This window comes from Giraffa tippelskirchi, chromosome 2, assembly GCF_054371585.1.
Source record: "Giraffa tippelskirchi isolate mGirTip1 chromosome 2, T2T-mGirTip1v1.2.pri, whole genome shotgun sequence".
NCBI classification, from domain to species: Eukaryota; Metazoa; Chordata; class Mammalia; order Artiodactyla; family Giraffidae; genus Giraffa; species Giraffa tippelskirchi.
In genome coordinates, this window is record NC_137276.1 from 10,990,797 (window position 1) to 11,018,400 (window position 27,604).

At 36.6% G+C, this 27,604-nt stretch overlaps 1 protein-coding gene across 5 annotated transcripts in view; it reads right to left on the reverse strand.

Annotated features, from left to right (window-relative positions):
• Positions 1-27,604, reverse strand: part of WDR11 (WD repeat domain 11) — a 54,136-nt gene that overhangs the window by 11,749 nt on the left and 14,783 nt on the right. For all 5 annotated transcript variants that reach the window (XR_014066997.1, XR_014066996.1, XM_081535242.1 and 2 more), the window contains exons 8-19: positions 26,310-26,505; positions 25,918-26,021; positions 22,339-22,515; positions 19,294-19,378; positions 13,164-13,270; positions 11,130-11,205; positions 8,226-8,334; positions 6,119-6,243; positions 5,259-5,406; positions 1,527-1,633; positions 993-1,107; positions 452-623 (exon numbers count right to left, since the gene is read on the reverse strand). Coding sequence is in view for 3 of the 5 variants with exons in the window: in XM_081535242.1 (XP_081391368.1) it covers positions 452-623; positions 993-1,107; positions 1,527-1,633; positions 5,259-5,406; positions 6,119-6,243; positions 8,226-8,334; positions 11,130-11,205; positions 13,164-13,270; positions 19,294-19,378; positions 22,339-22,515; positions 25,918-26,021; positions 26,310-26,505 (1,521 nt within the window). In the remaining 2 variants the exon portion in view is untranslated. The remainder of the gene's footprint in view (positions 1-451; positions 624-992; positions 1,108-1,526; positions 1,634-5,258; positions 5,407-6,118; positions 6,244-8,225; positions 8,335-11,129; positions 11,206-13,163; positions 13,271-19,293; positions 19,379-22,338; positions 22,516-25,917; positions 26,022-26,309; positions 26,506-27,604) is intronic.

Consider the following 27,604-nt stretch of genomic DNA (forward strand, 5'->3'; position numbering starts at 1 on the left):
CTGGCCCTTTAACAAGTCATAAGACAGGCATCACAATTCATGATACTTTCCAAAGTTATTTTTCTATAATACATGGTTGCAAAAGATACAAGACTCACTATTAGAAAACCAGCAGCACTTTACCACTAGATTCGTGTCCTCTGATGAGCTCTCCTAAAGTTTGAGAAGTCATTTTTATTCATGTTAACATCTTTGATCTTTTGACAGAGCACTCAGAAAGGGGTCAAGGGAGGGGCGCTGAGTAAACCAGCGTTGGGGAATGACTGACATCTAATTACAGAGTCTAGCATCTCAGCAGTAAAAACACTCAAGCTTTAAGTTAATATACATTCTTAAACGTAGAGCCCTAAAAAGAAAGAACGAAATGAAACAGAAGCAGCTCTCTCCCACGAAAGAACAGCTGGTGCAAAATAAAGACCCTTCCAAGCATCCTTTCCTTAGAACTCCGTACCGGTCAACTCCTGCTCGTCCATCCTAAAGCATGTGGACTTCATGGACATCTCCAGGACCCTGATACACCCATCATCGGAAGCCAGGATCACTTTATCTGATGTGCACCAGTCCACGTCCAATATCCGAAAGGTTACATTTCTTCCACTTCTTAAACTGCTCACCATCTGAACCTTCAAGAGTGAATTTGGTTGTCACTTTCAGAAAGAAAAGGAAGATGTTTATCATTCCAGACTAAACGAGCAAGAAACAGAGTGCCTGTGGCGAAGGCCCAGTTCACGTTTAAAACTGAGCAGTCTTGGGCAATCTATCTTCCACATGCAAACTGCATTTTGAAGGTCCCAGAGATAGTGATAACATTAACAATCTGTTGAGCTGTTACCTTTAGAACAGAAATACTATAAAAGAAAAATTTAAAAGGAAGAAAACTGTTCTAAGAAGCTGGACAAACCCATTTATAAATCAGAAGGAAGGAAAAAAAATACATAGTTCTTGTGACCAGCAACTTCATTTGCAGTGAACCCACATGGAGCTGGGCTTACCTCTTTAGAATCCCATACTTCAGCTCCATCATTGTACATTGCTATTAATTTTTGGTTTCCTTTACCAGGGGCGAAACGAATCTTCTTCACCCAACTTCGGTGTGTAGGTATTCCTCTGAGGACAAACAGAAACCAAAACACCAATATGAAGTAGAGTAATATCTCGTTATTGAGAGATATGTCCAATGTCTCTTTCTATTTCTGCTTTTGACAAGGTCTAGTGACATGACAGGAGAATCATTCTGCTTTCTGGGACAGGGGTCACATATGACAGACATGGTCTGCTCTTTAACAACAGTTGGAATAGTGTCCCAGCACTTCTGTGTGGGCCACCTGCAGGTAAGGGTCATCTATGAATATTTCAGAGTTTAGCTCAAGGCCATTCCTCCCAAGTTCTGTAACAAGAGACCCAAGGGTCCAGCCTGCACATGACTATATTTAGTGATGCTTACTGCCAAGTAACAAGCCTCCAGTGGAACTATATCAAGATTTTTTGTTTCAGCCAAATAATACACCTGAATTCTTGACACATACCTGGATACTCTGCCTTTCAAATCCCAAAAATTTAAATTTCCATCCATATCTCCAAGAACTAACGTATCACCTTTCCAAGCAATGCAAGTAATGCTACCCATACTCCCCTAGAAAAGAACAGCAACAAACACACATCAGTTTCACCACTTATAAGCAGTCACAACAGAGAAATACTTTTCTTTAACAACCGTGATGAGATAATAAAGATATCTTGCTGGTGGTTTAGTCGCTGAGTTGTGTCCGACTCTTTACGACCCCACAGACTGCAGCCCACCAGGCTCCTCTGTCCGTGCGATCTCCCAGGCAAGAATATTGCAGTGGGTTGTTATCTCCTTCTCCAGGGGATCTTCCCAACCCAGGGATCGAACTTGAGTCTCCTGAACTGCAGGCAGATCCTCTACAGACTGAGCCACCAGGGAAGCCCCAAAGATATCTTAATAAAACCTAATTATAAATGGGTTTCCCTTTAGTATGAACATCATCAAACACTAACAGAGGTTAGTCACTAAGAGGGCTACCTAGCATTTCAATTTCAACTAAGGAGAAACAGAAGATTTCAATTCAATAGACATTATTATCTGAACTAGATTTATAGAGAAGGGATGTCTTTTGAGGAAGAACTACTTCAGAGAAAAGAAAATTAAAAGAAGAAAAAAGAGAAGGAAAGGACATCCTTTCAGGAGCTCCTGTCTCCGAGTTATCCCTCACTGCTAAAGGATGAACACATCTATTCTGGGGGAACTCAGAGCTGTCTCACAACTAACTGTTCAGCAATTCTTCAATTTGAAAAAAAGATTCATAGCTTTGCTGATACCTTCATGAATAATGAAGGAGAAGAGATACTGTACACTGAAGGCATCTGTAAAATCTGAATTCACAGAAGGTTCTGCAGAGAAGTTACACACGGAAACACAAATACCAGAATGAAACACTTCTGTAATAAATCAAAGTGGGTTGGAAGGAGCATGCAGCTCTAACACATGCACAGAGGTACTGTGATGGAGAGACGCGAAGTTGGGGCTCTCAGGAAAGCTGTGTGGACCTGAATCCCAGCTGTATCACTGTATTGCTGTGTGATGTGGGGCATGCTTACTTAATCTTTATATGTCTGGATTTATCATCAATAAAGTAAGGCAAGCTCATAAAATTTGAGGAGTTCCTATTAGTGTTAATATATTTTTACAGGTAAAGGCCTTATGACAATGTTTGCCACAGAGTCAATATAATGCTAGCTATTCAATAATATTGCTTAATTACTTTTCTACTTATATTCTTATATTCAAAGAAATCTTATTTCATCATTTATAGAACAATATTAAAAATTCACATTTGGTTCTCATGGTATTGCTAGTAAGAAGTAGGAATGCTCCAGAGTTTTGCTAAATTGGCTGTTAGAAGACTTGCACATACACCAAATACTGCATAAATCCTAGTGGTAGTCAAGAAACAAAAGATAAAATTGGATTAAAAATAATTATTTTAATGATTCGATTAGTAAAAAACTTAGAAAGCTATGTTGAATAAATAGAATTCAGTACAGTATAAAGTAATACTCCAAGATATTGTTTCTATTCTTCTGACTCTATTAACAGAATGTTTAAGAGTTTGCCTTTAAATTTAACTTTTTTAGTCCTGAGAATTTTTTTTTTTTTACATTTTTACATTACTTTCTAACTTCTAAAAATTAGAATATTAAAGGTTCAGTTCAGAAATCTGTCACCAGCTTAGAATTACAAGTGATGTATTAAAACAACTGTACAATTAAACAATATAGAACTTTCTACCTAAGAGTTTGTTGATGGGATACAAGCCATATGAAGATTCTAAGCTGCTTTCGAAGAAATGTGGAACAAACTCGCTTTCTGGTTCCAAATAATCCCAAGAGAATCAATGAAAGATTTAAAAGTCAGTAGAGTATTATTAGTTGGCACTGATATGTTGCCTACATGTAAAACACGATGTTCAAAGGATCGAAGAAAAGCTGGCGGCAAATAGATAATCATTCTCTCCCACAGTTTTCTGAATAAAGGCAGTCAGTCAACTATAAACTCTCCATGGGAATGTAATTTAAAATATATCAGGCTTCTTCTTTTTACCATTTTTATATGCTCTATAGTTCTGGGGCCAAAATTTAAAGGTAAAGTTCCAACTCAAAATAAATGGCTTAGTGGCTTAGTACTTTATATTTGGAAGGAAGGTTAAGAAAAATATTAGATTAAAATAAACAAAACCTCTGCCTCAATTCTACACTCTGGTCACTGAAAATTATTTTGATTACTGAAAATAAAAATAATGAACACAAATCAATCATTCATGTTTTATATAGTAGATACCTAACTCTCTTTCCTAAAATAATCTGCTCTAAAATATGCACTAATTTCACTGGAGGCTGGATCCTTATTAGGCTGTCATTCTTTGAAGAAACTGCTTCCAGCTGTGGAATAAAATGATCTGGCAGGCAGAATTAAGCCTTGCTATATCCTGACCAGACGTCCATAAGAAGAGGCAGAATCTTAAAAGCTGTGTTGTGCAATAATCCTGAAAGCAGTAGGACTTTTCTTTCCCCTTTTCTTCCTTACAAAAAGGAAAATTCATGTGTCTAGTGTTCAAAAGTTTTAAACTTTTTTTAGAGTGGGGGAACCTAGAATCTCAGAAATTATTGGATTATTTCTATTCTAATCTCAAAGGTGATGTAATTAGAAAACAAAGAGAATGAGCTATTTGCAAGTGGCACTAGAGGAGCTAAGGTGTGGCCTTCTCTGAGGTCTAAAGGAGAAGCTCTGAAAGCCAACTAATTTTCCAGAGTAGAGCTCATTACACTGCAACTCTTAAGGCCACGCTCTTGAACTGCAGTTTTTCTTTCTACGCAGTTAAAGTTAGGTTACTGCTCCTATTATAATGCCAAATATCAATCTTCACATTTGCATTATTTTTATCCTTTCAAACTAGTGAAAACTTTTGGCACTACCAAGAGTTTAAAACAGACATTACTAAATCTCAGATATGACTCAGTCTATGGAACAGTAAACTTGGAATTACAGCTTGAAAAGCACTTTCACATGCTAGCTATGTATATGTATATATATATACACAAATATATATATAAAATTTCATCCTCTACCTAGTTATAGTAATATTAGCAAAAACATTTTCTTCATCCACTCAGTAAAAAAAACCCATGAGATACAGGCTGACTCAAATCATTAACTACAAAACCTTAGTTAGAGAATTCCACAAGGCCATGGGGGATATGTATGTCAGTAAAGATTAATAAATACCTTTACACCTACAACCTGATTACTGTTTCCTAAAAATAATACTAGATTTTAAATCAAATCCTTCAGGGTAATACTTGAAATGGAAAGAGGAGAGACTAGAGTCAGACACATAGACCTGGGTTTAAACGCTGCTCTGGGATGTCAAGAGGCTGGGCAACCTGGGGAAGTGACTCATTCTCCCTCAAGCCTATCACAGATAAAATGGAAATAGTTCCTCATGAATTATTATAATGACAAAAATGAGTAGCACATGGTATGTCATCAAAATAGTTATAATGTTATTCTCTAGAAGTATGGGACAAATTTCATCAATGGTAATATCTCCTTAAGAAAGTTTATTTAGATTAAACTTTTCCGAAATAGTTTTCCACCTTAACTGTGGCTTCACTGAATATAGAACTAATGAGATCTATGGTAAGAAATCTTCATGCAGGTTTAACCAGTTTGGACTCACGTCTGGTGGGATCCGAGCACTGTCTTTCACTGAGTTTCCTTCAACAGTGAGATGATAAACTTGGCCGTCATTATCGGTGAACACAAAATGCTCCCGGGCAGAGATGTTCTGACTGAGTTCGGATTTACTTTCAGCCTCCTGCAACAAGCTTTGGGGTAGAGGAAAAGATGAAGATACTTCTTTTCCCTAGAGTGACATAATAAATTAACTCACCCAAAATATAGATGGATTAACAGGAGGTCAAATCATTCAAAAAAAAAGGCTGAAACTAATCTCTGCCCAGCAATCATAGGAAAACACAAATTATTCTTCATACCACGGCTGAATGTTTACCCTGTACAGAAGAATGTAGTGATCTAGACTTCACATGGTAAAGAAGCCTCTTTGCTGTTCCTGCTGCAAAACAGAGGCCTTACCTTGGCCCATAATTCTCTCAAGTTTTTTATTTGTAAATCTGGTGGGGACAGGGCAGTACAAAAGTTAGAATTCCTAATACATTTTCTGTGGTGAAGATAAATGACAACAGGGTCCACCTGGGTGTTCACGCTACGTTCATTTGAACTTCAGAAGCTGAAGTCTGTGGAGCCGAAGGGCACTGAGAATCAATCATGCTCACTAACAGGTGCTGACATGTAAACCACACGCTGCACCAAGCAATGCAATTACAAACTAGCTCTTTAGTCATTTGAGTGTGTACTGAAACATCAGAGCCTGTTCCAAAGCAGACTAGAGATGCCTTAGGATGCCATCTGTCAAATTTCCAACCGGGACTTAACAAATTTCCCAACCAGGAAATACTAGATTTCTGGTTATCTGTAACAACCAGGTTATTACAAATGACAGTGGCAGAGGTAGGGCACCTGATCACAGATGACTCAACAACACTCAGCTCTGTATCTGAGACCACGGTCTGGCGGGCCATGGCCTCTCGGGTGGCCAGCTGTTTCTTCCTCAAGCTCTTCAAGTTGTGAGAAGGTGACCACTCCTGTGAATCAAAGACAGACACACCCACAAGTGCTCAGTTCCTCTTTCTTCCAGAAAAGCGGGCCATACTCACCACTGCCCAGCATCACTTCTTGTTACTACACATGAACTCACAATTTGTTCTTAGGTTTTACTTTTTTTTTATTTTTAGAAAGGCTGAAGGCATGCATTTTTATTAGAGCTTATGATAGAAGGTTTCAATAACCTATTTCTATTTCCTTCCACCTCTAATCTTCAATTAGAGCTTAAGGGAAAAGAGTTTAATGGCAAACTCCAATGGCTTAAACTTTTGATGCTTTCATTTTTCAAAATCAAAATAATACATTTAATTATGGTACCTCCCACTCCTTACCTCCCCACCTCCCCATTAGGTGAGCTGATCACACAATCCTCCAGTCGCTGCCCATTATCACCTCCAGGCCCACCCCAAACCTCTCCTTTTATGTATTTATTCCTGTTTATTCTAAAGCATTTAATCTAATACCCTCTCATATGTATAAATTCTTACACATGTCCTTATTGTACATGCACATATTTGTGATCGGCATGAACAGCAGTGGATTATGTATCTCACCCCATTGCTCTTTTTACTCGGCACCACGTATTCAAGTCCCACCTCTGTTGTTTCTGTATGTTACACAGTACTTCATGGGTACAGCTGCCAATTTTTAGTCTAGTTTTTAGTTTAGTTTTCCCAGGAAAGGACACCCAGATTGCCTCTATACTCTCATCATGGGAAATTACACTGCACTGAAATTTCAATGTCCACACAGAAGTTCCAGAAGCTGACCAGCTGGGGCAAAGAGGATGTCTCTAAGTGCTGCCAGCTTGCTCTGCAGAATGGCTTCACTGCTCTACATCCCTACCAGCAGTGCCTAAGAATTCTTACAGTCCATACCTCACCCACACGGGATGCTACTGGCATTCCAATTTTTGTTTGTTTAAAAAGTTTATCATGGCCACTTTACTTTGCATATCTCAAAACCCAGGAATTTGAATATTTTTCACGTGCTTGTTGGCCTTTTAGGTCTCTGACATTCATTAACTGGTCATATGCTTGTTCATCTTTCCACTGGGGCTCCTACTGCTTCATTGCAGGAGTTCCCACAATACTAACCCTTTAGAGGGATTAGTTAGTCCTCTGTCCATCTTAAGACACTGGACAATTTCTTTTTTTAAAGTTGCCTTCCATATTTAACTTTGACCGTGGTATGATTCACTGAATAGAAAGCACCAATCTTGATGTAATCAAATTCATTAATTACCTTTCTGTCTTTTGGCTTGAGCTTCCAATATCCTCTTTTGCTCCCAGAACAGAAAAATATTCTTCTGTATCTGATTATATTAATTTTATAGCTGTACTTGTTTTCACATTTAGGTCATTAATCCTGTGGAGCCCACCTCTGAATATGGTATTATACATAAACCCAGTATTTCCCTCTATGAAGTGAGAGGTTCCCCAACACTTTCTACTAAACAGGCTGTCCCTCCCCTTGGGTTTGTAAGTTAGTTTGCTGCACATTAAGTTACCAAATATTCATGGGCCTATTAATGAGCTCTTTATTATACTGATCCATTTCTCTTACTTGGGCCAGTATGACATTACTTTATTTCTATGGTTTTATATGTACTGCATGGAACAGGATGGGGCCTACGTCCAGCCATACCGCCTATATTACTCTCTTTTTTCCAAGGTTAACTTAGCTACTAGGACTTTTATTTTTCCATAAATATTTTAGAATATGTTTATCATGCTCCTCAAAATATCTAAATTAAATTTTAATTGGACTTTAACATAATATTAGCTTAACCTATCCAAGAAAATAAGAATTATCTCCATTTGTTTAGATTATCTTCTCTGAATATACATTTTTTGCAATAAAACATACAGCAGTAATGATTTTAATTTGAGCTAAAGAAAAATATTCACCACGTATATACATACCCAAATAAACTGTTTACTTCTTTAAAACTGTAACTTACCAAAGCAGTTATTGCAGGGAAGTTTTTGGACATTTCTCTAAGAATGGTACAAGTCCTAACATCCCATAACTCCAGGGGTTTATCTTTGAATACAACTGCCAAATACTGCCTAAAATAAACAAAATTACTAAATGAAGCTCTTTTGCAGCATTTTCACCATAAGTAGTACAAATAAAAAGTTCATAAAGTTCAGATGACACATTCTAAACAAAGAGAATTTAAACTAACTTTTAGCCCTCTTGATTAGTAGTCCTAAGAAGGTAAAGCTCTAAGATGACCTGTGAGAGTCACACACAACATCAGGGCAAGAAGCCTAGCTCAGAATGAAGAATGAGAAAAGGCATGAGTTCACATTCAAATCTTAAAATAACCCTCCTGAGGCTCAATTTTCTCATCGAGACATGAAAATACCACTACTCGCATCAATGGGCTGATTCGTATGCAGGTTAGGGGAAAAACTAAATGAAAAAGTAAGTAAAGTTTCTATCATGCCGACTGTGACGAACTATGACAGAGTAGGAAATGTGACTTGTAGCTCAGTGTATCACAGGACTTAAGATTCTCCCACTTGATAGTTATATGACCTCAGACAAACCATGTGACCTTTTGAGTTTTAGTCTACTTACCTTTAAAATGGTGTTAACAATACCTGCCTCATCCACCTCACTAAATACTACAAGGATAAAGAAAAAGGGACAGCACACATGCAAGATTTTATAAATCACAATGGATTATGCAAATGAAATATGTCACACTTTTATTATATCTAATATAAAAACATGTAGAGACATGTATGTAAATAACTAATATAAATAAAAGAGAACCTGGTAAATGCTATAAAGATTCACTATGAAAGCTGATATTAACTTTGACAATAGGGAAATGGCATTCTAGGCAGTTACAAGTGTGATGAATGGCTAAAGACAGGAAAGGAGACAGGGTGTGTGGGGTAAATATGCTACTTGAAATGCAGAGTATGTGAGATGAGAGCAATCATTGTGAGAAAGAAGACTAATATGTGAATTTTGGATTCACATTAAAAACCCTAAGACACCCTAAAATGCAATGCTATCGTGAACAGAGATTCATTCTGTAGAGAACAGGGCATCCTTGAGTTTTGAGGCAGTGGTGATAATGTGACCAGACGTTTAAGATGTATTAATTTAGTAGGCTTGTGCAGAGTCAAGAGTGACGAGAAATAGAAAAATCTGGTGTCCAAATAGTTTGAGCAATTATGAGAATTTTTCGTGGCAGGACTCCCTTATATTTGAAAAAATTACTGAGGGTCTCCCCCAAAGAACTTTTGTTTATGTGGGTTTTACTGATATTTTGCCTATGAGAAATTAAACCTAACATCATTATAAACTATATTAATTTACTTAAAATGAGAAAAGAAAATAACTACCAAAATGGCAGATGAAAACATAAGACATGTTGATAATGACATTAAATATGAATAACTTAAACACTGCAATTAGGAGCCGAGATTATCAGATCAAATAGTAAAATAAGTCCAATTATATGCTCTCTTTCAGAAATCAACTTTAAATACAAAGACAGAGATAAGTTACAAATAGGAGGAAGGAAAAAGATATATCATGCAGATACTAATCGAAAGAAGCTAGAGTGTCCATACTACTCAGACAAATTCTCAGAAAAGACAAACAGGTTATTTCAGTGATAAAGTCAGTAACTCAACAAGATATAAGCTTGGCAGTCAGTGGAACAGAAAACAGAAAACCACAAGGAAACATGAAAGAAACCCAAAGGATTTTCTTTGAAACAATTAATAAAATTGACATAATTTACTGATATACAGAGAACAAAGTAGTGATTACCATAGGGAAAGACGCAGGGCAGAGGGAAAAATGGGTAAAGGAGATCAACTGTATGGTGAGAGACAGAAAATAAAATTTGGATAGTGAGCATGTTGTGGAGTATATATATAGAAGTAGAAATATAGTGTTGTACACATGAAATTTACATAATGTTACAAATAAATATTATATCAAACTATTTCAGTATATGAATAATTGAAAACTGAAATTAACAGAAGAAAAAATATTAAAAAATATTTATAATAGCATCAAAGAAAAAGTAAAAAATAATTCACAAATGATGCACAGGACCTGTATACTGGAAACTACACAATATTATTGAAAGAAATTAAAGAACTAGACAAGTGGAGACATATACCATGCTCATGAATCACAAAACTTGGTAAGATGTCAGCTCTTTCCCATGTTGATCCATGGATTCAGTGCAATCACAATCAAAATCCCAGTAAGCTTTAATGATAAAACTGATTAAGTTGATTCTAAAATTTATATGGAAATGCAGAGATCCTCAAAAAGCTAAAGCAATGTTAAAAATAATTTCAGAGTGCTTACTCCTTCTTTCTTTGTTCTTTTGATTAGTTTTCAGTCAATCTCTGTTTTCAATGATTCTGCTTTACATATATTTTTCCTTGGAACAAAAAACTTACTAGAATTAGATCTAAGTTACAAATAAGGAAAATGAATTCTTTCATCCAATAAGCACATACTGAGGTAGAAGCTGAACAAAGAATTTCACCAAATAACAAATAACATTTCTTAGTGAGTAACAGGTACTTCTATCAATAGCTATAGTTGAACAAAATGGGGTTACTCATTTTACCAATCTGATGAAATGTTAAGATTCAGATAAGTCACCTTGTCTTTATAGAAATGGAGAATTAAAAGCAATAGCAACTTAATTTTGCAATTAAAATATTTTCTGTGATACAGCTGCATATTGCAATTTGCTACCACTAAGAAATCCTATGCACATGCATACATGTTCTCATTTCCTTAAAGATTAAAAAAAATGTTTGAGATTCCCTTGTGATTAACACCAGACTTTTTTTTTTAGGTTGACACTTACTTCAAATGAGATACTTTAATCATTTCGATGGGCGACTCATCATTACCTCGTTCACCACGGAAAGCAATGCTCCTGCCTTTAATTGTAAATATTAAACAAAATGTAAAAACAGCACAGGAAATGCATAAGAAACTAAAAGCTGTACCAATGTAATTTGATCAGTGGTACCTTCTAGTCTCCTCCTCACTCTTCCATTTGCTTTAAGCTTTCTAATGATCTAAATTCAAAACTAAATCAAAAGTATTATAAGACCAACACTGTATTACTTACATTCAAATATCTACTTTATAAAAAGATATTTTCATTTTCTTATAGAATTTTTTGACGCCCTTCTGTGGTACCTTTCAAATAATTTAATTTTAGAAATTTAGAAACATCAATTTCTAAAGTTTTAATGCATATATGGTAAAGCAATTATCTACTATAAAAACTACTGGTACATTCAAGGTATTATAAACATTTCCATGTTTACAAATATTAACTAATGGGGAAAACACTTTTTGAATAGGTATTTAAGATTTCTTGTCCCATGTGCAAAATACTCAACTACAATATTTTGACATGTTCCTATCAAAAGGTCTCTATAAACTGAAATTTGGGAATATTAAGAATGAGTTAACAGCCAAAGAAATTAAACAGTTTTCTATAACTAAAAAAAAAAAAGTTCTATCTTATGTTTGAAAAAATATTTTAATAGCATCTCCTAGATTTCTATTTACATTAAACAAAAGAGAGAAGAGACTCAATTCAAAGACAAATGAATGCCTACAGGTCTCCCTGCTCTTCAAGGCCATCACATCAAATCTCACTATTACTATTCACCAAACACCCGACACCCTTTCCTGGCTCTGCTAGTCTGCTGCTCTCCTTAGCAGACTAGGCTGTAAAAATCTATAATTTGTGAACTCAAATGTCCTACCTGAAAAAAGTCAGTATCTTTTACTTAGAAATCTGTTCCTCAAAAAGAAATCTGTGAAAGACAGATTTTGAGTTATCTAAGAGTTCTCTGAACCTGAGCTGATGGGAAAAATGCACAGGCATGTTTTTAGTGAACGATACTACAGGACAGCATTTCATCCCTGGGCTACCATGTGACTGCAGTGACCAGTGTCAGTTACTGACAAATCAGGAATATGGGTCACCAGGCAGGTCATTTCCAATCAGACTAGAGCAACACTGGACTAACTGGAGCTAATTCTTTGAGGCTTAGTAAGATAATCTGGTAAGTAAGAACAGCTATGAATTGGAAACATATATTGAGAATTCAAGGAAGCAACCATAATATACATGATTTACTACACAGACATATAACTTATTGGTTGAAACTATATACATTTCTATTGCTAAGCCATTTAAAAAAAACTCCCCATAATTTTGTTAAAAAAAAAAAACTTGAAATCATTCCATGTGCTATATATAAAATAATATAAAACCTTCACCTTACTCTGTTTTTAAGTTCTTATTTTGAAACTCACTGGGTTGCAGGTTTTTAACAATTGTGAACAAGTTACTTTATTGGAATATTTCCTATTGTAATGCCTTTAAACTCCTAAATTAAGTTTTCCTACTAGTCAGCCAGAGAATATCAAGTTTCAAAGCTGAGCATTTTAAAACAATCCTTGTAATATTTTTAAGGGTTTCCTGAAAAGGCCAAAATTTTTAAAAGAGATTCTAAAAAAGTATAACTACAAAGATTTATTTTAAAACTGTACTTCTGGTTATCTGTAACAATGTACTTGGAAGGAAGTAGAACTGATATCTCATCTATGAATCTGTCCATTTGGGCTAACGGTACTCCATGGACTCGTGTTAACACAATTTGCATACAAACAATGATGAGTCTTTGCTAAGGCAATTATTATAGAGCAACCAAAAAATTAATACATAAACATAAAATATATAAAAATGAATACATAAATGAGAAAAAAATTCCAAGGTGAACGAAAGAACTTTGAACATGTCTTCTAAATAGCAGCATCTTTGATCAACATGATGGTACCATTTTAAATATTTTAATAGTCTAAATACACAAACCTGTTGGAAGATCAACCAGTTGAAGTTCATTTCTCACTAATCCCATGTTGTTTGGTGTTGAGGTAGCAAAAGAAAGAAAACCAGTTAAACTCGTCCATTCAATACCCCTATAAAGAGAAATTAAACAAAGACTAAAATTCTTTGTTTGAAAAATTTATTTGAAAATTAAGTTTTTTCTATGTCCTAAATTTTATTATATAGGTTAATTAAAGAATAATATTAATACATTTGAGAATAAATTATATATTTCCAACATATAAAAAATTATTTCTAATTAAAACTTTCTCTCCAAAGATAGCTCAGTTATCAGAAATCATGGCATTAAAATGACTATTAGAATCTGGCAAAGAAGAGCACCAGATCATTGCCAAGAATTCCATTGTTTAAAACAAGTGGTATAGAAATATTCTGAGCAGACTGCTTAAAGTTGAGTACACGAAGGAACTTTATCAAATTTTATCAAAATTCCTAGCTGGTTAGGAAGCAGAAATTCCTCAAGAAATACAGACTGAACTGTTAGATTGCAAGCGGATGAAAGCTCCAAACAGTGTCTCAATTAAGGTCAGTTCAGTTCAGTCGCTCAGTCGTGTCCGACTCTTTGCGACCCCATGAATCCCAGCACGTCAGGCCTCCCTGTCCATCACCAATTCCCGGAGTCTACCCAAACCCATGTCCACTGAGTCGGTGATGCCATCCAACCATCTCATTCTCTGTCGTCCCCTTCTCCTCCTGCCCCCAATCCTTCCCAGCATTAGGGTCTTTTCCAATGAGTCAATTAAAGAAGAGCACAAAAGAAAAAAATAAACATGTATGACTAGACACTAACCTATCAATCTAATGCTCTGCGAGTTCCATTTCCTTGGGACTGGCAGTGGATGAGTCCATGTTTTTTTTCCACTGACATAACTGGCTTAACCATCAACGGAAAATGAAGGGACTCGGGACATGTGAATTCATCACAGTAGTCACAAAAAGAAGTGAGAAACACTATTATTACCCTACACTGCTTACAAGGTAATGGGGTTTCCCTGGTGGCTCAGCCGTAAAGAATCCGCCTGCTAATACAGGAGACGCAGGTTTGATCCCTGCCTTGGGAAGACCTCCTGGAGAAGGAAATGACAACTCATTCTAATACTCTTACCTACGAAATTCCATGGACAGAGGGGCCTGGCAGGTGGGGTCACAAAGAGTCTCTACTACACAAGGTAATAGAGCTGGCTGGGAGGCAAGTCTAAACCTCTGTTCTATACGCAATTGCTCATCGGCACTTACAAGACAACAATATCAATGGCTGCTGTCACAATACAATGAAAGGGCTGAGTAACTGTGCCAGAAATTTTATGGCCTACAAAGCTTAAAATATTTGCCTTCTATCCTTTCCGGGAAATGCCTGCTGACTGATCTAATTTTTCCATGTCTACTCTAATTTGAATGCTATTGCTCGACTTAGCATGATTGCTCTGACCACCTCTCTCACCTGCCCAAGAAAAGGTGTGATGGCTCCCGCATCACATCCACGCTGCTCTGTGATTTTCAAAGCTACCCAGCAACACAGGTACCTCTCAATCATCTGAACCTGTCTGCTATTTCAATAAGAGAAACTTTTCCTCACTGACCCCTTGTATATCTGTCTACTTGTCTTTTCTCAGAGGAGCAAAGATAATCCCAAGAGAACTGAAAATAACATTTGCAAGAGCTGGGAATTCCTGTCGTTACCAATTTATACCTCTTTAAATGTAAACTTGTCTTGAAACATTCAGATTAGACTGCTGAAAACTGAGTACTCTTCAGAATCTCCACGCCTGGAGTGGCCCCTCTCCTTCTCGCTTTGACTACTACCTAGGTCAAGTCCCACTCCAGCACTTACTGGCTCTGTGCTCCTCTACACCTCAGCTTTTTTCCCTGCTGTCCAGGGGTAACAACACTGAGCGCATGAAGAAGGCCTGGCACAGAGTCTGCGCTGTACGGACTCATCATCACCATCAATTATTCTTATTTTGGGATCTCTAACTCAAGCCGTGTTTTTTTCATTTAGCCTCCCCATGAACTACACTCAAACCACAGCCATAGTGACTAGAATATAAGTTGGTTAATTATTCAGTGGAAGAGTCCCTTCGTCTCTTGTTTCTTTCTTTCCCCTAACGTGGAGTACTCATTAATTTTTCTATTTAGAGTGAGCACAAAGAGAGAAGCAGCATTTTGGACTTCTGCTCTCTAGATAAGTCTGGTAGCTTCAATCAGATCTGTTTACCCACAGAAACCTTAAGATAAACTTTTCAAGTCTTGCTGATGGAAATTTGATACTCCGGTATAGTAATGCCGCTATCTCTAGACAGGAAAAATTTCAGTGTTCTCACTTTCCAATTATTATTTTAAAGATACATCTGTTAAGTACCCCATAAATGCTGGTGCCTGTGCTATTAAGTACCCAGGACATGTGAGCAACTTGCCAGGCTAGGGAATACAGCTGCAAATGAGGCGGACTTAACTGCTGTCCTTCAAGAGCCCTGTGATCTAGCAGGAGAGAGACATTATACAAGTGCATCTGGGGTTATCTATCACAAAAGAGAGCAGTGGCAAGTTCAGCAGGAGCTTGCACGAGTCACACAGAAATCTGGTCTCACGGGCCACATAGGGCTTCCTGGAGAAACAGTAAAGCTGAGACTCAAAGGGCAACCAGGGTTTTGCCTGAGAGCCTGAAAAGCTGAGTAAACAGTGCAATTGATGGAGAAGCGCTGCCCTAGACTGTACTCTCTTAGAAGGGAGGCAACTGCCCCGCCAATCCAAGCACATGACAGGCACTCAGCAAATTCTATTAAAAGAATGATGTCCAAAAAAAAACCTACCATGCCTCCTATGTTTCTAAGTGCCGTTCATATTCAGAGAAGGGCTTTCCCCACTGTTTACAGGATGTCCCAGTGTTGAGGATATAACAGAACATGGGTGGCTGCTTATTTATAATTGAGCACAAGTATATTGCTTGTGAACAGATTCCAGCAGCAGCTTGTATACCTGACTCCTACGGATCGACTAAAAAAAATAAAAATCACGTTGGACTTCAAAGTGTATGAGAGAAGGAGGGGATTATTTCTCAAAAGAAAAGAATGAAAACTCTTGTTAAACGGCTGAGCACAACACTGCTCCCAGGATTAGAAAACCGCTGTCCATCTGGGTTTAACCATACACTGAGCTCTATTAAAATAAACCTGTAAGAACTGTAGCCCGTGTTCTGACTCAGATAGTCTAAGTTGGTTTTGCAGCATTCCTCACTACTGAATAACTATAACCTTAAAATCTGCCAACAGGTGCTCAGGCTCTGACTCTTAGAGATTCCCAAATTCTTCCCTGTTCACCTGCACTGGGGATGCTTCACTGGCTACCTCTCAACACCGGGTAGTCCGAGGGGAGCACACACTTTCTGAAAAGCCTTGAGGTTCTACAATGATATGAAACTAACTTCTGCAAGTTTACAGACGAACAAAATGGAGATCAGTTTACTTTGCACAAATAACTCAATGTACTAAAAGCGATACCGAGTCCATCAGTGTTCTGATACCCATACACATTTTAACAATTTTTGACAATGAACATATTGGGCTATATTATTGTAATTTTAGTCTACAGGACAAAGATACCAACTGATAATATAAGAACTCTAATAATCTAAGAAAACCTGTATGTACCATTCCACATTGTTTACTTCTAGGTATCTTCTACTGGATTATAAGCTTCCAAGATTTTGTCTGCTTACAGGCATAGAGAAGAGATTTAATATATATTTCATATCTATAAAGTGTAACTGGTTTGTCTGTTTACAGGCATAGAGAAGAGATTCAATGTATATTTCATATTTATAAAGTGTAACTGGTTAAAACATCATGGTTTTGAAAAACACACAGATATAAACTATCTATAGTTAGGTAGTCCCAGGCCATGTATATGCACAACACTGAAGTACTTAAGTGGTTTTAAAAAACACATTTAGTACAAGGTAGAAAAATCACCTTTTAAAAGCTGGCCTTTGATTTTCATATGAGTATCTAGAATGTATCGGGTTTATTGCTAATAAGTTCAGCAATTTTTATAACACATCTGTGAAATTTTCATAATGGTTTTTAATTATAATATTATAATTGCATTAATTGAAACACGAAGACAGCAGTATTTTAGCATCCTCTTGAGCACCATCTCTGGATGTAAAATGTGAATTATCTTTAAAATAGCAATTAAAAGGGAAAATTTATATTAAAAAAATGAGCATATTTACAAGATCGTTCACAACACTAGCCTGACTGAGTGGCATACCCTTGACAGCTATTTGGTACCCCAAGCAACACTTTATAAATAATTTTTGTGTCAATAACAAATACTATCATAATGTGTAAATCATGTTCTTAGTGACATCTACGACCCGAGCAATCCAGAATAACCATCTTACTTACAGCAGATAGCTCACTGATTAACTAACTATTGTGTCTTTATTAAAGACTTCATATTGTGTGATCATTTCACCACACATACAACTATTATTACACTGTACATCTGAAACTAATATATCTTACTGCACCTCAGTATAAATAAATAAGATTTCAGTGTTCAGAAAAAAATGAACATGTGCTTGATTTCCCAGAAGCATGTACCAAATTCTTGGTATTAATCTTGGCTTAGTCAACATTTTTATCTTACTGCCAAACTGTTTCCAATTAATCTATGTGAATTTTTTTATCTGAAGACCCAGCACACAGATGCTACGAGCTCAGTTCTGCAGCCTAAAAGGTCTAGACTCAATTCCATAAACCTCTTCACAGATGACTCTACAATGCTCTGTTTCTTCTTCTGTAAATTGGGAATAATGATAGTGCCTACTGCATAGAGTTGTAGTGAGGAATCAACGAAACAATGAAAACAAAGTATTAATATTTAACATAATCCTTAGAACAAGTATTGATTAAATGATGTGTTTTGATTCACTGCTGTTTGCCATAAAAGGGAACACTGCACACAAAATCCAAGGGTGAGAGGAAATGTCAATACAGATGGGAAAGAAAGGGAGAGAGAATGTATCAGTGGCAGCAAGGACTATTTGAAGGAGAGAAAAAGATGACCAACAGTCTGAAAGGATCCAAATAGATACCTAATGCTTCTGAAGACATTATTCCTCCATGTAGGTGTATTTAGGGAGATACTGGGGGGCGGTGGGGGGAAATAGCATAAAGTGGCGATAAATAGTCACTTAGGCTGTACCAAAAAATCAAACATTTGAAAGATTAAGGCAACATTAACTCTCAGAAACTTCCACCACAATCAGAAGCTGTGATACTTCAAGCACTGACCCTTCCCATTTAGAAAATGCACTTATTCAGAATAATGTGTATGCTAAGGGTTCACTAAGAATTTTAACATATACATGAGACCTATAATTTATATGAAGTAAGAAAATAGCCTGATACATTTGTTCCAAAATCATCCAAAAATAACCAAAGATTAATAAATTTATATTTTACATGTGTAACTTTACAATCCGTCATTACCAGGGCAAAGAAAATAATATAGTCATGTGATCAGCAAAATAATGCTATGGAGCAGGTAGGTATATAGTTTTTATTTTTATTTTCATTGGAGAGGTATATACATACTTTAGAACAAAAAGCAAGAGGCTTCCTTCTGTCCTATTAGCCTTCCCTCAGATACCTCTACATTCAGAGAACTCATAAAACAGGTCATATGTCAAATGAAAGAATAAATGAGATTAACTAAAAATTAAAGAGACTTTACTCAAATTTTTCATCAGAAGTCCTACTATAAGATCTTTACAGAAGTGAAAAAAACTATATAAACTGGAACAAGGGAAGAGAGTTATATCCAGTAAGAAAACAGCCTGGACCTTAGAATAAATAAATAAGATGCAGAAATAAAGTGAGAAAAAATTCTCCACTGAATTAAGGTCCTCTACGAAGTAAACAGTTAGTACTCATCCTTTATGAACACAGCCATTAGTTGGACAAGAATATCTATTATTCAAAGCTTTCAGTCAAATAATCATTGCACAGTATTCCGTGTAGAAAAGTCCATAAGAACTTTTTTGATGTTACATATGTTTATGAGCTCAATGTCCCAATGACAGACTCACCTGACTTCACATGAATGGATGCTTAACTCCTTGTGCAGCAGCCCACTGGTGAGATGGTACACCAGGACGGAACCATTGCTTGTACCTATCAAAATGACATGAGAGAGGAGAAGTCACCTAGTAGAAGTTCCACATCTGACAAAAGTCTTCTCTCACGATTTCAATCATTTTAAAACATCTATCTTTTATAAAAGGAGCCTAAGCTAGGAGTGAAGGAAGAGTGTATTTCTCTGTCTTCCCTCTTTTCAAAAATGGGTCGAATCTCACGGACTCTGTGCTGTGTTGTGCTTCGTCACTCAGTCGTGTCCCCATGGACTGGAGCCCTCTAGGCTCTTCTGTCCATGGGATTTTCCAGGCAAGAATACTGGAGTGAGTTGCCATACCCTCCTCCAGAGTCTTCTCATCCAACGGATCAAAGCCACGTCTCCCACACTGCAGGCAGATTCTTTACCATCTGAGCCACCAGGGAGCCCAAGAATACTGAAGTAGGTAGCCTATCTCTTCTCCAGGGTATCTTCCCAACCCAGCAATCAAACCAGGGCCTCCTGCATTGCAGGCAGATTCTTTACCAGCTGAGCTACCAGGGAAGTTCCATAGACTCTGTAATCTTACCTAAACCCAGAAATAGATTTTCAAAGACTTCAAAATCTAATTCAATACACACAAAATTTGACAATGCACTTTCTGAAGCTTTTTGAATGTTTATTATTATAACTGATCCTCAAAAATGCAACTGAGCAGAACTCCTTAACCAGATTTTTCTAGTTTTCTTTACAAAGATTTTTTGCTCTGTCTTTAACATTAAATACATCATAAAGACACGGTAAAGTACAGTGGCTAACTGTGGATTTTACAGTTAAAGAAGTCTAAGTTTAAGCCCTGGCTCTGCTCTACACTCTTGCAGTTTTCTTGCTTGCATTGAAAATCTATTTATTCATTGGAGATTAAATGAGAAATGTATGCGTAAAACACTTAGTACAACACTCAGCACAATGTAAGGATGTGATTATTACTATTACTGTTATCACTGTATTATGATTTGTAGTGATTATTATGCCTAAAGCTTTTCACAGTCTCAGGTAATAAGTCTAAAATTTAATTAGAAGGGACATGGCCACGTGAGAAAGTAATACTTTCTTCAGAAATTAATGTTTCAGCCTTTAATATGTTTTTATAAGTGAAGCAAGAAAAGTGAACAATGTTAGTGGTTGCACAATCACTTTCTCACTACACATGACTGAAAGAATTAACGGATTCATACAAAGCAACAGATTGTAGAAATAATAATATAATAATGTGAAAGTGAAAGAGAAAGTCGCTCAGTCATGTCCGACTCTTTGCAACCCCATAGACTATATAGTCCGTGGAATTCTCCAGGCCAGAATACTGTAGCCTTTCCCTTCTCCAGGGGATCTTCCCAACCCAGGGATCATATAATAGTAAAAGCAAAAACGCTAGGCAAATTCCAATCTTGGCTAACTTGCTGAATTAAAGCTTCAGAAATTTCTTTCAAAACTATTCTAGAGAAATATGGTATTACAACTTTATATTTATTACCTATTCCACAATATCTTCTAGTTCTAGTACTGAGAAAATATCTAAATTACTCAAATTTTTCAATCAGCAAATGTTCAAAATAACTATATGATTTCTATATTCTGTACATTTTAATGTTGAAACTATGATCTACAGGCCCTAGAAGGAGAAGTAAATCCAGCTGAGTTCTGCTTGTGTTTCCTAATGACTCTGCAAGACTTCAGTACATATATTTTTTGTTTTTACTTTGCTATTATACTAAATTCAATAAATGACTTGCTATTCACTATATATCACTATAATATAGCTTATTCTACAATGGAAATCTCCTATTCTGATCAACTCTTATTATCTAACTATCTCAAGACATAATTTTCATCAAAAAATTACTAAAAATCCTAATTGACAAATTAGGTATACTGACATTCAGAGACATACATTCTATTTACATTGACAAATTCCAACTGAAATTTCAATAAGAGGTTTAATATGAATCAGCAGTTTCTAGAGCAAAAATTAAACATCTATCTGAATTTATATAAATCTGGATACCTATAAGCACAGATCATTGAATCTTAAAATTCAAATTACTTTCAAAAAATGATAATGGAAAAAAATGGGAAAATAACAGTACCGCCAAACAGTAATACTCAAACGAGCCATTAGGTCTCACAAGCCAGCCACTGAGCTAAGACAAGGGCTGCAAGATACATGGGATCAGATTGTCATTTTAGGGGAAAAAAAAAAAGGAATCACGAATCACATGTTTAGAGAACTGGGAAAAAACCAGAAGTCAAACCAAGAGCATCTTAAGAAAAGTAATGACAATTTCAAACAAATATTCTATTTTTCAAAATTTTAGAGAAATTAATTTTTAACCTTATATACTTAAAAGCAAATTAAAATTGGGTTTTCTCTGTAAAAGAAACCAGGTTAATCACATTACCATGAAATTACTGTGACAGCAAGCTGAAACCCAGACCAATCTTTTAAAAATCTAAAACATAAAAACTGCAATTTCAACCCAGAAGGCAAATCTTTAGTTTACAAAGACAAGAGCCACTTTGAACAAAATAAAACCAGGTTTAACGTACAATTCTTAGCAAATATAGATCCTTGCTGTTACTAAATATTAACTTTGACCACATTATTAGTTAACAAAAACTCAAAACAAAATGACATGTACAGGAAGAGCTTGAGATGGTCCAAGAAAAGACAAGCAGTCTGGTTTCAGCATCACACAGGAACTACCCTCCTGACCTTTCAGAAACACACCCATGGTGTCGGAATCTCTGTCATCTGCTGTAGGTGAATGAGCTATTGTTGTGATTTAAAAAGATTAACAGGACAGGGAAAAAAGCATTTCAAGATGAGTATTTATACAATTTCATGGAGCCTCTTCCTCCACTTAAAGCATTCTAAAGGAGAATAAAGGATTTTCTAATAACCAGGAAACTTTAATGTCTTAAAAATGTAAAAGAGACATTAACAGTTAAAACAGGAACTCACCAACAGCAAGCAACGGCTGATACATCTTGATGTTTTTTGTGGTCAACGGAGGGCACATACGGATAGCGAACTGTGGGGAGGGCAGTCCTGAAAGCAGACCTGTTAGCAGGAACTTGAGCTGCACTTCCTGCAGAATGGAGCCTTTGGGATGTTCTTCCCCAGCAATTGCACTTTGCCCTGGTTTATAATAAAACAAACAAATACATTAATTGCAACATATGCTGATCTTAAAAATCTAAAGGAATTTTACAGTGGAAGTACTCTTCAGATCGAGAAGGTGTCATGTAGCACTCTGGGGGCTTAGCTATACACTGGGTTTCATTTAGCTATGGGACTTAATTTGCATCATCTAATATCTCAAAGCTTAGATTACTCCAGAGTATTGCTATCCATAATTCAGGGGCCTTTGTCTTCTAAGAAACACTGTTTTAGCCAAAGTTGCTGGCTACAGGGCATCAAAGGCAAATTGAGAAGGACTAGGGTTAGAGAACAGTTTCTGTACATGACATATTATAGCATATTTCTGTCTCACTGCCTTACTAAAGGGTTATGTTTTGATCTGATGCTCTTTAAAGTGCACATAAAATTGGTAATCACAAATAGGTTCAAAGAGCTCAAACCAGTCAAACCTAAAGGAAATCAACTCTGAATATTCATTGCAAAGACTGATGCTGAAGCTGAAGCTCTAATACTCTGGCTACCCGATGCGAAGAGTTGACTCATTGGAAAAGACCCTGATGCTGGGAAAGATTGAGGGCAGGAGGAGAAGGGGACGACAGAGGATGAGAAGCCAACTCAATGGACATGAGTTTGAGTAAACTCAGGGAGATAGTGAAGGACAGGGAAGCCTGGTTTTTTGCAGTCCATGGGGTCACAAAGAGTCAGACATGACTTTGCAACTGAACAACAACAACAAAATGTGACTACAAACAGGGCAGCAAAATTGAAACTTTAATTCACTAATAAGGGTATAAAATTTTTCTTCTTTTGTGTGTGTTAAGTTGCTTCAGTTGTGTCCAACTCTTTCTGACGCTATGGACTATAGCCCACCAGGCTCCTCTGTCCATGGGATTCTCCAGGCAAGAATACTGGAGTGGGTTGCCATGTCCTTCTCCAGGGGATCTTCCCACCCAGGGATCGAACCTGTGTCCCTTATGTCTCCTGCACTGACAGGCAGGTTCTTTACCACTAGCACCACCAAAAGACTGGGATAGAGTTATCACACAAGAATATGTTTGAGTGTATGTGCGTGTGTGTTTAATCACAGGTAGTGCTACTGGTAAACAATCCACCTGTCCAGGCAGAAGACACAAGAGATGCAGGTTCAATCCCCTGGGTCGGAAAGACTTCCTGGAGTAGCAAACGGCATCCCACTCCAATATTCTTGCCTGGAAAATTCCATGGGAAGAAGAGCCTGGCTGGCTACAGTCCACAGGGTCACAAAGAGCTGGACACGACTGAGCACAAGCACATATTAGTGCGTGTGTGTGTGTATATATATATATGTATATATATGTACACACACATACACACATATTGTGAAAGGGAAACACGTAAATAATTATTCAGAGTGGGTGATGGGATTCTAAATAAACCTCTTAAACTTGTCAAGTTGTTTTAGTAAAATGCTATTATAAAATCGGTAAGATATACACAAAAAATAGGATCAACTGAATCTGAATAAATGATCCCTTAGATAAGCCATACAACTGATACTCATTTTTAGTAACAAAGATGGAGTCTAAAGCAATGGCAACAAGTAGGTGCCATGTTTCCCAACTTTTGACAGCTTGGAGCTGATTCCAGGAAACTGCATATTTCTCTTCCAGCATTTTCCATGTGAAGTGATTCACAAAGTAGGGCAGATTAGGCCTTAATAAGCAACAGCCTTTACTCAATGAATATAAATCAGACCTCTGTACTTAACTGAATTGCTTTCAATTATCACTAAGTACATAGTGAATTTCAAATTAAAAGTTTAATTAAAAGTTTTAATTAAAATGTTTTCAAGTAACAAAGATTTAATAATTTAATACTTTCAAATCAACAATATTGTCAAGAACTGCTATACAATCTGTATCATTTTGTCCCCTAAAAAATGTAATTTATATCACTTAGATACCTAAACAGCATAAAATTTCAAACTCCTATGGGCTTCATATTACTGATTAGTTCTGTGCATGTGTGTTCATAATTCTTTTCACTTTAATAGTTTATATTAAGTGCAGACAGGGTCAATTAACTCAGAAAATTATGTTACTGATAAAATAAATTTTGCAGAACAATTATGTGCCTGAACTTCTTCATAGGGATTTATGTCTGAAAGGTGAAAAGAAAAAATCTGATGTAAGTTAGCATCAGTGAGCACAAAGATTACAAAACTGGCAGGAATTATGAGAATACCAGGGTATGGAGAGGTCAAGCCTTGCTTCGGTCACAGTGACGCAGCCTGGACTAGAGGCCATGGCCAAGAAGCAGACTCCAGGCTGGGATGATTATGACCACATTTCCACTAACTGGCTGTGTACTTTGGGGCAAGTGTGTTAATCTCTCCAGGTCTTAGTTCCCACATATATAAAATGGAAATAATAATAGTACCTAGTCCGCAGGGTTGTCGAGGTATTACGTAGAGAATTTGGCACAGCATTTAATATAGTATTAAGCCCCCAATAAATGTCATCTCTGATTAAGAAGATCAATAAACTAATGCTCTTCTTTCTGCTGCTGCTGCTGCCAAGTCGCTTCAGTTGTGTCCAACTCTGTGCGACCCCATGGACTGCAGCCCACCAGGCTTCTCCGTCCATGGGATTTTCCAGGCAAGAGTACTGGAGTGGGTTACCATTGCCTTCTCCGGCTCTTCTTTCTAGTATATCATTTATCTTTATAGCATTTAAACAAACAAAAAGAAACCTAGTAAATAATGTCCATGTTTAATTACATTATAGAATAACAAATAATGGTAAAGAAAATCCTTTAAAAACCACTGGCCACAATTTTAAGTGAATTGCATGTCAACTCTGCTTGGCATATTTATAATTCCTAGTTGTGTAATATTTGAAAACACCAACCCTCATTCTTCCTTGACTATATTCTGGCTCTATAATAACTAGATAAGTTTGAAATAATATTTTATTTGCAAATAAATATTTGGTGAAAGTAAGAATTCCCAACATAAAAATAAGAAAATGTAAGTCAAGAAGTTGATTTTTTCTAATACTGCTCAGTTAATTATTTCTTCAATAACTATTTATTGTACATCTAGAATGGACAACACCCTGTGCTGAGTGCTGGGGGATGCAAGGCTGAATTAAGCTCTGTCCCACCCTTGTGGTGTGTATAACCTACGGGAAGAAACAGACAAGTAAAATTACAATGACAATCGGCAGATAACTATTAGGGACCACAAAAATTTTATTTATTTTATACCCCTCTGATTTATTCAGAAAGGAATGAATCTACATTTTAGTTTTCTGAAGTATTAACTTAGATTTAATAGTAACTACAATCACTGACTATTAATTTTGTCCTTCAAAAAGTATACCTAACATGAAAGTCAGAAGGGAAAAAAAAGTGGCTTACCAATCATGTTATCTAAGGAGAGGTCTGGGAGTTTATTCTGTAGGACTCCTACAGGAATTCCACAGAAAGACACTGGTGAATATAAAGGTGACACGCCAGAACTACTGCAAAGATATAATAATTAGACGGTTCTTACATATTTGAAGTCTGCATCATATGTTAGTAACTCAAATTACTAACTTTAGATCATAGTACTCTATCCATTTTTTACACTAATCATTAATCTAAACCACAGGTGAAATATCTCTAGCAGGTTTACATAATCCCCTTATAATCTAATATCTAAGTATTTTTTACAGAAAAAAGGCCCTGCTATTTTTATACGATTCTGGCAATCTTAAAAAGGGGGGGAAGCAAAGCAAAACAAAAAGAGATCCTATTGGTTCATTTACCTGCTCCGTGAATTCCGATTACAAACAGCAGACTTCAGTTCCCATATCATGACCCTGCCATCGCTCACTATGAGGGCAGCTGCATTCTCATTGACGGGACAGCACACCATACTGAAGGGACGGACAGTTTTTGTCACCCTGATTGCATCACACTGGCTTCGTAGGTCATAGGTAAGCTCCTGGACAGGATCTGGATCTTCACAAGAGTATTGTTTTGTTTAAATATTAGAAAGCAACCATATTAATGTCACTGCTACTTGTTTCAATGTAAATAATACCTCAACCAAAAAGAACATCATCCCTTCAACTAAGGCAAAGTTTGTCAAAATTCCCTGTGTTTATAATTACTAATTTCTTCAAGATATAAGACAATTAACTTAATGACTGTACACATCAAGTTTAATGTCCAAAATAGCAATCATCAAAATAGCTTATTTAATATTTTTTAAATGAAGAAAATCTTTCAAAAAAAGATCAACAGATACACGATTAAATAACAACAGTGCACCTGTAGTCCATCATAATTTACTGTGCTCTACATCACGATGGTGTGATAACTCACCTAGAACCAGACATCCTAGAATGTGAAGTCAAGTGGGCCTTAGGAAGGATCACTATGAACAAATCTAGTGGAGGTGATGGAATTCCAGCTGATCTATTTCAAGTCCTAAAAGATGATGCTGTGAAAGTGCTACACTCAATATGACAGCAAATTTGGAAAAAGCAGTGGCCACAGGACTGGAAAAGATCAGTTTTCATTCCAATTCCAAAGAAAGGCAATCCCAAAGAAAGTTCAAACTACTACACAATTGTACTCATCTCACATGCTAGCAAAGTAATGCTCAAAATTCCCCAAGCCAGGCTTCAAGTATGTGAACCGAGAACTACCAGATGTTCAAACTGGATTTAGAAAAGGCAGAGGAACCAGAGATCAAATTTCCAACATCCAGTGGATCATAGAAAAAGCAAAAGAATCCCAGAAAAACATCTACTTCTGCTTCATTGCCTATGCCAAAGCCTTTGACTGTGTGGATCACAACAAACTGTGGAAAATTCTTACAGAGATGGGAATACCAGACCACCTTATCTGCCTCCTGACAAATCTGTATGCAGGCCAAGAAGCAACAGTTAGAACCGGACATGAAACAAGAGACTGGTTCCAAAGTGGGAAAGGAGTACCTCAAGGCTGTATATTGTCACCCTGCTTACTTAACTTATATGCAGGTACATCATGTAAAATGTTGGGCTGGATGAAGCATAAGCTGGAATCAAGATTGCAGGGAGAAATATCAATA